The sequence below is a fragment of the Pipistrellus kuhlii genome, unplaced genomic scaffold (genome assembly GCF_014108245.1).
Source record: "Pipistrellus kuhlii isolate mPipKuh1 unplaced genomic scaffold, mPipKuh1.p scaffold_m20_p_26, whole genome shotgun sequence".
NCBI classification, from domain to species: domain Eukaryota; kingdom Metazoa; phylum Chordata; class Mammalia; order Chiroptera; family Vespertilionidae; genus Pipistrellus; species Pipistrellus kuhlii.
In genome coordinates, this window is record NW_023425525.1 from 7,104,493 (window position 1) to 7,118,693 (window position 14,201).

Genomic DNA, 14,201 nt, shown 5'->3' on the forward strand with positions numbered 1-14,201 from the left:
AGAATCAGGTTTCAGGCTTTAGCTTTGTGCTTGTATTTTGACTTTGGAATAATCATACTCACTGAGTCTGAAGCCCTGATGCTAGGCAGACTATGGACTGATGGGAAAACTTAATGAGTTACTATTTTTTTTTAATAGTTCTAGCCATATACTTCTTTTCCTTCCCAGATGCAATGTGATATACAGGATTTCCTATTGTATAACTGGTGGGTGAATTCTTAAATCATAATACTGTTTGTGGCACTCTACCGGGTAAATATACAAGTAATGTCTCCACCCGGCCAGTGTCCTGTCCCTAGCTATCTACAGAGGCTGCAACTCTATGACAAGATGTCTCTTTTTTCAAGAAATAGATTCACTAGGAAGGTAACTAGATATTGGAATATGGCAAATGTTACAAAGGATTTTTAAATCCCTCTGGTGTCAAATCTTCATTGTTCAGTGGGAAAAGAGATCCCCAAGGACTCGTGAGATGAGTAGAAGTGGTAAGATTTCTCATGTACAGTGGCCCCAGGTGTCTCCTAAGAACATGCACGCTCTTTGCAACCTGTGAGAAGGTAACACGTAGATGCTTATGCAGTGCCAATTCAGATTTACAAAGGCAGTAACAACAAATCACTGTCACTGCGGGTCAGGTTCCGGCTCAAAAGTTACTATTTAACTTTCAGTTTCCTTTGAGATTTGGTGTTATCCCCCTCTGTCATTCAGATGGTCTTCACTGAAGTGGAAACACTAAAAGAATGGTGAGCAAAAGTCCTTAAACAATTGTCTCAGCTCTGAGTTCCCACTGGAGTTCCTGTATGTCCCTGGAGTGTGGCCTCCTGGACACACATTAGGTATTATCCTCCAAGAAAGCACTGGCCCCTATCATTCAGGATATGGAAATTGCTGCTGCTGTAACTAACCAGTGTATGCACTTAGTTTTAAATAGGGTGTGGTTTACAAGAATTTTAATTTATGGCCATGGACATTACCCACTTCAGGTCTAATTTCAGCTGGAACAGTTATTTGACAAGGCATTCATGTGGCTAAGAACCTCTGCCTCTTTTATTTAAGCTGCTGATAGATTTAGCTGTTCCCTTTTTGAAGATTTGCACATTTCCTGGCTTACTTGGAACTGGTACCATGTGGGATCAAAGACAACTGGAGACCCTGTATTAATTCTAATAAATGTTAAAACAAAAGTTAAGCTCCATTGTCTGGTTCCTGTTGTAACTGGAAAGAATGGCTCATTCACAAGAAGAAAATGAATAAAAAATTAGGAACACTGTGCCTTATCTATTCCAAATGTGGACATAGATATCTGTTTTGTTTTTCTCTCACCATATCACACCACAAAAAAAGTCCCATTTGGCAACGACTCTGGGCCTTCATCTGGGTATTCTGCTCTCGGGGTGGGAGGAACCAACTCCATTTACAGCCCTGGCTCCCCTTGTTCCCTCGCTTTTGTTTCTATTGTTATAGAGAGGCCCATGAGGACAGAGACATTCCTGTCCATGGGCCATGCTTCTTCAGCCTCCTTTGCTGATATATGTGAGCTGGTATTTGGCAATGATTTTGCTTTAGAGGAGACATAAAACATCTGTCAACTTTGTTTTGGGATTTGCCCCCGATGCTAGCCTGAACTCAATTTCATGGGCCATCTCCTGAACCCGTCTCACTGTTCAGGACTTGGAGCCTCCAGGATGACTGTTTTCTGTCCCTGGAATCATGGTCCTCAATTTATAAATCTACAACAAAGAATTGTAGGGAAATAAATGTAAGTAAAACCTGAAAAACTAAATTCCAACTGATGGCAAGTGGTCTAGTATTTCAATTTCACATGTGATATTTTCTCAGTTTTTTTAGTCACCAAAAATGTTTCTGCAAGATGGTAGTCTATGGTATTGTAATACAGTTTATTGTATGAAGGATTCAGTGATTCCCAGATATTTCAAAAGAACCAAAGATTGTTAGGATTATCAATTACTGTTATGATTATGGAACTCAATTTCTAAATTAGGCCTGGGGTGAGTTTCAGTGTCCTCATAAGTAAAATGGGGAAAATAATTTTTACTTAGCGTGATTGGTGTGAACATTAATGAGATGGTGCATACAAAACGCTTAGCACTTTGCCTGATTTATAATAGGCACTCAATAAATGGACAAATATGTACACACACACACACACACACACACACACACTGTTTTATTCCACTTTCAGGTCTTTACTACTTACACATTCTATTTAGAAAGCCCCTTTATCTGAATATCAAGCCCTTATCTCTGGCTTAATATCCAGTATCTTACCAACCAGCTCTTATTTATATTCCTATTTTGTTGTTCTTTAAATGGTCATATGTTTCTTTGGCCTAATGACTGTACCGTTTGAAGGGAACCAATTACGATGGTGATTTTAGAATTCACAAAATCATGTAACTTTAGAACTTGATTTAAAAGATGAGAACTGTGAGGTCTAGAGAATTGAGGTGATTTCCCCCATATCTTGCACATTCAAATCTATTTCTGGGTTGCCAGTGTTGTCTTTTACACATATAACAGAGTTCTTTGGAGCTAGGAGAGACTGGTCAAAGCTCAGGATTCAGATTGAGAAGTGAGTATGTTTGTAGGTAGAAGAGGACTTCAGAGTGATAAGATGGTTATAATTTGTGTGAGCTTGTTCAAGTTACTTAACTAATTCATTTCTAAAATAATATACACCCTACTTATTTCCCAGGATCTGTGAGATCTAAATTATAGAGAATGTTGTGAGAAAATAGTTTGTAAAATGGGCAAATATTAAGCTACAAATAGTGGCTTGAGATCCTCCAGTTTTCAAAGTAATAAACTCTCTAGATCAGTAGTCGCCAACCAGTGGTCCATGAAGACCGCTGCTCTAGACAGTCCAAATATGAAATAAATTTTATTCCTTTTAAAGAATATTCTCAGAACATTATTTTACCTATAGCAAAGAAAACTAAAATTAATCATTATATTTTTAATGGGTTAGGAGTTGAATGTATTTGACTTGGAACCTTTCATCATTCTCTATGATTCTCAAAATGAGAGAATTGCTAAACTTTCCTACTCTTTTATGAAAAAGGAATTCACATGTCTGTTTGATATAAAAATCTAAAGTCCTTTTTGTTTGGTATAAAAATCTACAAAGTCCTTTTTCCTCCCAGCCCCTGAAATTAGGCTTATCATGGCTCAGCAGATTTTTTTGGCTGATTTTAGTTAAATATTTTTTCCAGTTAGTTTTGCAGTGAATTCCAGTGATATGGACCCAGCAAGTCAAGGGTAGGACCTCCCCAAGTTGTCTGGAGGGAGGTTTGGAAATCCCTTACCTACTGTAGCCAACTACACACCATGTTCCTTCTTTGGGACTTATGGTTTAATTTTCTTTCATATTCTCACTTTATTTAAAGGGCTGGAAGATTATAGGTGGCCAGTCAGCATCTTAATTAAGGTGAAGGGAGGAGAGTTGTGAATTGAATATAGGCTTCCTATTGGCTTTTGAGGAAAAGATCCCATGAATGATCACTCGGTCTCTGTTTTCAGATCAGACTCCGACCCCAACGAGGTTCCTGAAGAACTGCGAGGAAGTGGGACTCTTCAATGAGCTGGATTGCTCTCTAGAGCATGAGTTCAGGAAGGCTCAGGAGGAGGAGAGCAGTAAGCGGGTAGGTTTGCTGGGATGGTTGCCTGAGAGGTGCGTCCTCCAGCACCTGGTGGAAACTCTTGGTGGAAATGGTTGGCACTGCAGGTTGATTGGCCCTAAAACAGTATTTTATCCATTTGCAAATGTCTGTTTAATGTTTATGTTTTTTTTTTTTAAAAAAGGATGAATCTCTGATTGTGATAGAACCTGAAGCTAGAAAAATCATGGGAAAAAACTGGTATCTGAAATACTAAATTCAAGCAACAAAACAAAACAAAACAAAAAACACACACACACAAACAAACAAAACAATACAAAACACCAAAACCTTTAAAACAACACACTACCTGATTCTTGAATCTGAGTCTGATAAACTCACAGACTTTTTCTGTTCAAAACTAGTTGTTTTCCTAAATATTTAATAGCAAGCCTTACAAGAGTCAAGAGACAACAGGTGAAAAATTATAGCAGTATTAGAAGAGGTTTGTCTAATTTTTGACCCAGGTTTTAACTTTGATGTCCATAATCTGTCCAATAGATCTCTACCATGTTTACAGTTACTTCCTAGTTATATTATGGAACATCTGTTGCTATTGAGATAAATAGGTTAACTGGAGGTATGGAAAGTGTAGAAAATCCACTTTATGAATCCCTCTAGAACACATTCCATTTTATTGTAATGTTGTGCTGGCATTTTCAAATCACTTTATAAGATTAAAGAAAGGAAATGAAGTCATAAGTAAGTGTGATAATGAAGCATTTTAGTATTTTCTTCATTGTTTTTATAGAGCATTATTGAGTGACCAAAATGTATGAAACAACAAATTAGACACATTCCATGAACAATCTTAAAATGTGAAAGTTGGTTGGCAGGAAGGACCAGCTAGGTTGTAATGGATTCTGAAGTTCCAGCTGTTCCATCCGGAGAAGAAATTTTAAAAGGCTCTGATGTTTCCCTAAGTGTTTCAAAACCTTTGAATCCTCTTCTATGTGAAATTTTAATAATCCCTCTCCACCAGGTTTTTCATGTCACGTTCTCACATCAAAATAGTCAAAGGCTTGTATTCAGCCCATACTGTTTTAGAAAAAAAAACAAAACAAAACAAAACAGGAGAATAGGTGAAGTTTACAGTAAGAGGGATATAAAATCTTTTGTCAACTCATTTTATTTGATTATGATTAATTTGTCATTCATACTTGATGCCCTATTCCTACTACCTCAGTGATAGGAACTTTTTTCTTTTTCTAAGCAAACACTTATTTAGCATTTTTTTTTTGCCAGACAATGTTCTAAGCACTTAAAAAAAATTAACACAATGAAAATAAAAGGCTCATATTCTATATTTCATTGCATTAGAAACAGGTTTCTTAAAAAAAAAAATTTAAAAAGCAAGAGAGAAGAAGAGCCCCAAACCAAACACTTGAATAGATTTCCCTTGTTGAGTTGTAAATTTAGCTCTCCTGATAGGCATGGTATATGTAAAAGACTAAGTTAATTCATTCCTCAATCTATTCAAGGTTGGAGTTTTAGATTATACTGAACTATATGAACCGTATGTACTTGATTCAAACTGTCTTCAGAGTGGCTTTAACTGAAGTGGATGCCTTAGATTTTTCCTAAAGACATTTACCAAGGACAGCTTTAGGAAGCCCATGGCTGTGATTTTAGGTGGTCCCCATTATATAGCCCTCATGATCTCCTATATGAAGTCCCGTGGGAGGAAATTCTTGCAGATCTGAATTCCAGGAAATAGTTTGCTTCCCCTGAGGAACTGAAATTTTTTTTCTCATGAACCTGAGAATCATGTAACTGGTTCTGTTTCTCTTTTCGCTTTGACTGCTCGGTTAACATAAGCCAAACTTACTGCTTACCTTTGAGAACTTGGTAGAACACAGTTATGAGGGCATTTTACTTCCTCCCAGACTAGACTTTCAATTCCAGTTTACATTTCCTCTGGTTCCAGATTTTTAATTTAAGAAACATTTTCATGCTATACCTTTTATTATGAGTTGAAAAAGAGTGTAAACAATTAAGCTTTAAAAAATAAGATAATTAGGCAAGCAAAGTTGAAAAAGAGGACTAGCACAGTTGTATTTTCTTTTTTAAATGTTGCTCTTAGCCATGTGATAATTTCTTGATGGTTATCTGGTGGTGGGGATCCTACAGCCAGATTCCCCATGGTCTGGAGGCAGACCTCTCAGCAGGTCACTATCTCACACCCCCAAGTCACTTGCACACCCTGGAAGGTGGAGAACATTAAAGCTGTTGAGGTATCCTCTTCCCTTTGCTCAAGCCAGATGAGCCAAATCCAGCCTTGAGTTCCCATGGCTTGTGGACTGAGGGGTCTCAGGTTCATTTCCGGTCAGGGGCACATACCTCTTTTGCAGGCTTGACCCCCGGCCCCAGTTAGGGTGCATGTAGGAGGCAACCAATCATTATGTCTCTCTCACATCAATGTTTCTTTTTCTGTCTCTTCCCCTCCTTTTGACTTTTAAGAAAACCAATGGAAAAAATGTCCTCAGGTGAGGATTATTTTTTTTTTAAATTAAGCTTGCCTCTGGCTTAGAAATCAGGCTTAGTCCATGTCCTAAAACAGATGAGAAATTATTATTCATTATTTATTCATTCAAGAAAAATTTTCAAGTGCCCGCCACTTGGCAGGCACTGTCCAAGGCATTGATGAATATACTACTGACTAAAGCTGGTAAGAAGAAAATAAAACAACTTTGCATTCACATAACTTACTTCTAGTGGGTAAGACAAACAAGAAGCAAGTAAAGACAATAAAATGTGTAACTAGTGCTAAGGAGAAAAATATGGCAGGGAAATGGCACAGGGTGGTCAGGGAGGGCATGGCTGGTGATTGGACATGAGGTAGAGACCTGAAGGAAGGAGGAGAAGCCCTGAACCAGGTATATGTTGGGGAGAAGAGTGTTACAAGGGGAGAACCAATAAGTACAATGCCCTGGGGCTAGAGGATGCTCAGTGGGTTGGAGGAGAGTGTATACTAGTAATAATGCAAAAGAGTGGCTGTGGGAGGGCAGATCCAGGAAGCCCTGATGACTTTGGCTTTTACTCTGAGTGAGATAGAGAACCATAGAATGATTTTGAGCGGAAGAGCGATGAGATTTGATTTATATATTAGAAACATTACCTTGGGTGCTGAGTTGAAAGTAAACTGTTGGAAGGCACCAGCAACCAGTTAGGAGAAAGCCCAGTTAGGAGTGTACTGAAAGAGTCTAGATTAAAGATGGTCAGCATACTAGTCAAGATGGAGATGGAGGGGTGGTTAGATTCTGGTTTTCCAAAGAGGGAGTCACTAGGATTGGTCGATGTGTTAGATCTGAGGAGTAGCAGAAATAATGGAATCAAGCACAAATTTGGGTTTTTAGCTGAAGCAACTAGAAGAATGGAGTTGCCTGGGAGATGAGCAGGTATGATGGGAAGATGGAGAGGATTATTTTAAATGGAGAAGATGAATCTACAGGTGGATATATAGGTCTAATTAAGGAGGAGGCCACCTGTCTGGAGATGTAAATCTGGGAGTCATTGACAGACTGGTGGTGTTTAAACACATAAGACTAGCTGGATCACCTGGGCCAGGAGTGAACGGAAATGAAGTAAGGAAAAGGTCGGAATATGGAACTTGCAGAGCCCTCCAGAATCTTCCAATACAAGGCATTTAACTCCCCTCAGTGGCCAGCAATGACACAGAAGATCATGAGGCATGAAAATTCAATTCAAGTATGGGAACCCTTTCAGTAATGCTGAATGGAGACCAACAATTGGCAGTTGAAAGACTGATTTTGTGTTCCATATTAGAGGGTATAAAAGATTATTTTAAAAAGAAAAATAAAGAAAGATAAGGGGTGAATTAACCTTTTACATTTGATTTCTTTTTTTTTTATTAAGATAGACTAATGCAAATCTAGAAAGCCAGAGAAAGTTTGCCATCTGATAACAGTTTTGTGCAAGTGTATTTGTGTGCGTGTAGAAAGGAAAGGGAGTTGAAAGGACTAGAAATTAACTCCTTTGTCTTCCTGAGAGAGATCTAACGTCCCAGCCCAACGTGGTTAAAGACCCTGAAGATGAAAAGTGCTGGTATAAGTGCTAAGTGTTGTTATTCTCCCATAGGACCTAAATATGACTCATTATGCTGATGCAGCAATAGCAAATTAGGACATTTCCATGTGCTAGAATTCCTACCCAAATGATGAAAAGTGCAGTGTATTCCCAGAGGGTGTTGACTGTTTAACACATGGAAACAAGGGACAAGCTACAATCTTAAGATCTTGCATCCCAGCTCAACAGGAGTCACAGAACAGGGCAAGGCCAGGTCAGTCTCAGCTCAGAACAGTGGGCTGCTCAATCTGATTAAATTCTGTACCTGGAAATCATGTTACCCGAAACCACCAGCTCTTGGGGGAGAGAGGATGCAGGGAGGCGCTTTGCTTTGCTTTCCTACAGGGTCTTGTTCTATCAGCCACTAGCTGGCCCAGCTGCTCTCTGGGGAAGGTGTAAGTGGCGCTGGATGGAAAAGAAAAGACACAGAATTGAGCAGACTTGCAACAGCTGCATGTTTCCGGTTGTGTTATGTTTTCTATGATATTTGTGTAAAACTATCCCGCATCCCCCAGAAGTCTGGAGGAAGGAATATCCTGAAACTTAAACTTGGTTTTATCCGGGTACTTAAAATGTCACCATGCTTGTTAAATTGCACTGGATGAGACTGTTTTTGATCTTTTCGGATTTTTTGGTTTTGTTTTTATCAGCATCATTGAAAAGGAAATACCTACTGGCAATATAAGAGACAACCTATCTTTCCCTCTCCCCAAATAACTGGAAATCCTAACCCTTATAAGTATTTTTTGCTTCCCATTTTAGTACATTACAACTTTCTCCTTATAGGCATTTAATATGCCTTCAAATTAGGTGGAATTTGACACTGGAAAAGAGAAATTGTCTTGGTCTTCATATCCCACTCCTGCAAACAACTAAACGGCAAACAGATAAACTGGAAGCTATTTCATATGTGTTAGTTCCCTAGGATTTAGGATTAATAAGTACAGTTTTCACAGAGATTAGCAAGACTTGGCATCTATTTCCATATATGTCAGTGATGTCATCTGAGGTGCTGCCTCAATTTTAAAATGGAGGGGGAATAAAATAAACTTGTAGTTTTTGTTTTATAAAACTATTTTGTTTTGTGGAGAGTCAGATTATCCTCAAAGTGGCAAAATGCATTGCTCATTAGTACCTTGCAAAGAATGAGCAGTCTATCAAGTATGTTTGGCATGGATGAGGAGGGAAGGCCCATGGCTTACAGGAATTCTGACTGAGAGCCACTTGGGGTTTGTCCATCTCCTCCCATGGAGAATCTATATATTTGGATAATTTGGACCTTAATTGATGAGCCCTCATGGCCTAAATTCCACACTAAAGAAAATATATCTTACCTCTTGAGGTAATTTCTAATTTCTAATGCTAAATCATTTGGCAGTTCATGGCTGTGTCTTCTGCAGCAGTGGTGGTGGCAGTAATTGCAGATGGATGTCTCTCATGTCTCTCTGCCTGTGAGTGGCAGGTATTGTTCTCTGAGTTCGGTATTAAGCAATTAAGTTTTCTTGTCATGGAATATATATATATATATATATATATATATATATATATATATATATATGACATTTATTCTGGCAAGGCAGGGATCTCTCTTAAAAATATTTTTATTGATTCCAGAGAGGAAGGGAGAGAGAGAGAGAGAGAGAGAGAGAGAGAGAGAGAGAGAGAGAGAGAGAACAACATCAATGATGAGAGAAAATCATTGATTGGCTGCCTTCTGCCCGCCCCCTACTGGGGATCGAGCCCACCACCATGTGCCTTGACAGGGAATGGAACCATGATCTCTGGATTCATAGGTATATGCTCAACCACTGAGCCACGCCAGCTGGGCTAACTGAGGTCTTTTTAAATATGGTCACAAGGGTCTCACAGGCTCAAGTTTGAGTTAGAAAGGTTTTAGATTTACTTCTGGTTGTGATGGGTATTCTCATAAGAGGTATTTGTTTCCACTTGCATCTATGAATTACAGGGATTGAGACTGTTTTCCCTTTTTACAATAAAACATGAAGATTGCTAGAGGAAAATGAACATTGATTGGTGGAACCTCCCTATTTGTGTTGAAGATTTTACAGAATAAAACCATGTTCTCTTACACCAGTATTTCTTGTTCAGTTGTGACTGAAAATGATAATGATCATATTCATGAGAAGCATATATGACATTTTGAACTTGTTATTCATGATCTCTTGATATTGGTCCCTTCACTAACGGAATAATCATAGGTGGTTATGCCAGTACTATCTTCCCCATTTTAAATACAGGGGAATAAATCAAGAAAGAGAGTTGATAGGCACTCACTAAGGAGAGCCAGGGGCAGGATGGACATGTTCTGGCTTTTTCCCCACCTCTCTATTCTGCTTCTGCTGCTTTGTCTTTTGATTGTATCTACTCACAGGTGGTTTCTGTTTACACTTTCTCTTCAGAGAATTCACACATTCTCATAGCTACTCCACTCATTCACTTATTCTCAACCAACTCCTCCCTGACAATTTTTTACCTATACATCTAGTCCTTATGCTGGACTTCAATATTTATCTCTATCCTTCACCTGTTATTGACATTCTCATTGGAATATAACACTGCTGTTTGGAACTCAACTTGCCCATAACTGTCTTCAGAGTTTCCAGTGCAAATTCAGTGCCAAGTCTGACTCCCCTGGTTCTGACAGAGGCTAATCACTCACCTACCACAGCAATCAGGAGGCTAATCACTCACCCACCACAGCAATCAGCTTGCCTCCCCAACCCTCCTGTGCCCCTTCACTGCTGTCAACTTTACTAGGAAAGAGTCCTCGTATCTTCTCTGTATTTTCCATTTCGATCACCTCAGGTCTAGACCATCATCACTTCCTACTGGGTTATTTATTGCTGCAAATTCCAAGAAAGTTTTTTGGCCTCCAGCCTAACTTTAAAGAAATGCTTCACATTAAGTATTATTATAGAATGGAATGCATCTTTAACAGAAATATTTAAGAGTTTTAAAGAATGTCTTCTTGAAGCTGCTTGCCTGTCATTTGCAGTTAAAAGTTTCTTCAAATATTGCACTGTTAGAAGGTAGAAGGGTAGTGTGGGATGTCATAGGTATGAAAGAAAGTCTATTGTTTGAATGATGTTAAACATAGCCTTGATTCTACAATATTCTATACATGGAATGCATTTTAAAGAACCAAAGCAGGGATAAAGGAGGGAGCGGCAAAATTAAAAAATTGACCAAGAAAAGAAACAAAAAAATAACAAAAACATGGTGGAGCACTGAAGTTCCCCAGGGACAACAATCAACCCGGACTGGGGCTGTGAGGACCTCTTGTCTGGCCCGCCTTCCCAGCAGGCAGCCTTACTCTAGTTGACAATTGGCCCAATTGAATTATTTGGCTGGAAGAATCTTCGCTAAAACAATTAGGAAGCTCAGTGTTAAGGGCCCAGGAAGGGGCAGCTTTTCCCAGGAGGCAGCATGATTTTTCTGTTCCATGTTGGGTTGGGTTCCCAGCTCATTAAAATCACATCTTACCCATCTGGAGACAGGCAAGTCAGACTGAGATTTCAAGGTATTAACCCAAGTGGAATCACAACAGTGAATGGACGCTGCCCTCTGAAGGCATCCATGCCCAGCTTTGAGTATTCAGGACTTCCAACATACCAGATAGGCACAGAACCAGTGTGTATCTGGGGGTAGGAGGCCCAGGATCTGCAGAGGAAACAGTACTGTCCTCTGTGAGGCCCTGCATTCATAGTCCCAAAGCAAGCAGCTAAACAGATCTGTTTTCTGGGCCAGATTAAAACAAAATGACTAAAAGAGGAAGCTTTCGTTCTAGGCAGAAAACACCCACCCCCAATTTGGAAAATTGGACCAAATGTTAGACGACACAGTGAGCATCTGCTGCTAAGAATCGGGTAAGCCTGGGCCCCTCACAGAGATGGGATCAAAAACTGACATTGTAAAAAGGGAAAAGGAAAATAATATAATGGTTGCAAGAGTCCCTGCCTCCGTCATCTCATAAATCCAGGTGAACATTGAGAGCAGGTATGGGAGTGATTTGCTCTGGGAACCCTGTTTTTAGCATTTGTGTGTTGTTAAGTTATTTCCATATTGATAAGGCTGAGGCCAGGAACTGGGATTCCATGCATTCCTCCTGTCCACATTTCCAGCACGTTGGCTGTCAACTCAAACTTGTGGTGCAATTACTGATTTTTCACATCAGAACCCAAAGGAACATTTTCTATGTGCTTTACCCAACTACACCCAGAGCCCAAAGGCCTAGGAAAGTTTATAAAATGTCAGGGCTTTTCCTCTAAATTACTTGTACCACCTTCCTACACTTTTGGGAACTAACTGTGCTGATGAACCAGAGGGACTCACCAGCTAGTTGGATGAAGAAGTGGTCAGATACGCACAGTGTCACTCGCTTGATCCTTACTTTTTGGCTGGGATGGTCCTCGCATTCCAGGTATGATGGGCTATTGGCTGTGGTCTTTTCCAGAACGTTGCTGGGCTTCCCTTTGTTCTTCGTTTTTTGAGATATAAATGACTATTTTTTAATACATGTTTTTATTGATTTTAGAGAGAGAGGAAAGGAGGGGGAGAGATAGAAACATGAATGATGAGAGAGAATCACTGCTCCTGCATCTGCCCTATTGTAAACTGATCCCGCAACCTGGGCATGTGCCCTGACCCAGAATCCAACCATGACCTCCTGGTTCATGAGTTGGCATTCAACTACTGAACCACACTTGCTAGGCTAAAAGACTCTTTTAAACCTGTTTGAACTTCTGACTTCTGTGGACAAGGCCAGTTCTCTCATTTGTTTCCAGAATCAAATGGAATGCCAAAAACTTTACTCTCAGATTGCCTCTAAGCAACTACTTTCTAATTAAACTCACTCATGTTGGTTAACTTAGACCTGTGGTCAGCAAACTGCAGCTCGCGAGCCACTTATGGCTCTTTGACCCCTTGAGTGTGGCTCTTTCACAAAATACCACGGCCTGGGTGAGTCTATTTTGAAGAAGTGGCATTAGAAGAAGTTTAAGTTTAAAAAATTTGGCTCTCAAAAGGAATTTCAATCATTGTACTGTTGATATTTGGCTCTGTTGACTAATGAGTTTGCTGACCACTGACTTAGTGTTATATATGTAGATAATTTTTTTTTAAATATTTGACCTAATGGCAAATGTGAGCTGTTTTATTGGAAAGTTTTTGGCCTAGGAGGTGGGCTAGTCTCACCTGCCAACGCAGCAGTCATTATCTGGCACTGTGGGGACTTCCCCAGTCTTCTCCATGAAGCCAGGCGGACCCCTGCATTTTGAATCGAGTGTGGCCACAGCCGCAGGCATCCCTGGGATCTGAGTTACGTGCAGAGTGCACCATCTGTTTTATGAAAACTCTGAAAGTTGATCACAGCGCTGACCAGAATGACCTAAGTTGGTGCCCGGTGTGGCTTTGTGTTTGGGTAGGGGCTTATTCAGGCTCTGCAGGCAGTCATGTCCCCAAAGAAGAAAAACAGTCATGTATGGGTGGCTGTCGGATTGATTGACTACAGATGATGCTTCGCTGGGCATTTTGAATAACAGCTGCTCTCAAAGAAGTGGCCCCCTTCCTCGCTTCTCCCAGTGTGATTTGCTATGCACACAGCTTAGGAACGTTCCCAGAGGATTTATGAACATGAGACTATTGCTGGACTTGTTGGTACGGCTGCCTAGGCATCGCTGTCCTTTCCAGGGTAAGCCTGCAATTGCAGAGCTCTAGAACCTGGAGTGTGTGGGAGCCCCACCCTTCTACCCCACTTGGTTGGTGCCCAAGCAGCTGGAAGAAAACAAGGCGGTCCAGAGTCCTGGCAGTGCTTTTTGCAGCAGGATGTGCCAAAGTGAAGAGATATGCACTGTGATATCTCTGTGCTGCTGGTCCCCCGGAAAATGGCCTCCAGCACTTCCGGTGCGATTGACAACCCAGACGTGGGCTGTGGAGAAGTAATGCATAGTATTGCCCGGATCCAGGACAAGGGCAAGAGATCAAGACTCCATTACACCAGTCTCTAAAATCACGCATGGCTTCACTTTCTCACTGGTAGCTTATAATCTTGGAGTCACGTACATAGTATGTGGTTCTAATTGTTGAGACCTGGAGATTAGAAAATAAAGTTAGTTCCCAGGTAGATGGTGTTATATTCACATACTATGTCACATACCTCACTTTGGACATTTTTCTGATGTTGACTGAAAGAATCGTCCAAAAAGGGGTCTTGGGAACAGAAATCCAAAGTCCACATTCACAGAGACAGAAACACAGTGGAGACCTCACTGCCAGAAACAGCGACTCCTCCCTGCACAGCAGGAGGACGGAAATAGCTCCTTTTCCAGGTCTCTGTTAGAGTTGTCTTTATTTATATCATAACAATATACATACAGGAGCGCATAATTAGGTAAAGTGGACACTCCGGGCTATGAATAT

At 40.3% G+C, this 14,201-nt stretch overlaps 1 protein-coding gene across 3 annotated transcripts in view; it reads left to right on the forward strand.

Moving 5' to 3' along the window:
- Nucleotides 1–14,201, forward strand: part of CREB5 (cAMP responsive element binding protein 5) — a 383,557-nt gene that overhangs the window by 78,336 nt on the left and 291,020 nt on the right. For all 3 annotated transcript variants that reach the window (XM_045587225.1, XM_036453719.2, XM_045587224.1), the window contains exon 4: nt 3,541–3,662. In XM_045587225.1, the coding sequence (XP_045443181.1) occupies nt 3,541–3,662 (122 nt within the window). The remainder of the gene's footprint in view (nt 1–3,540; nt 3,663–14,201) is intronic.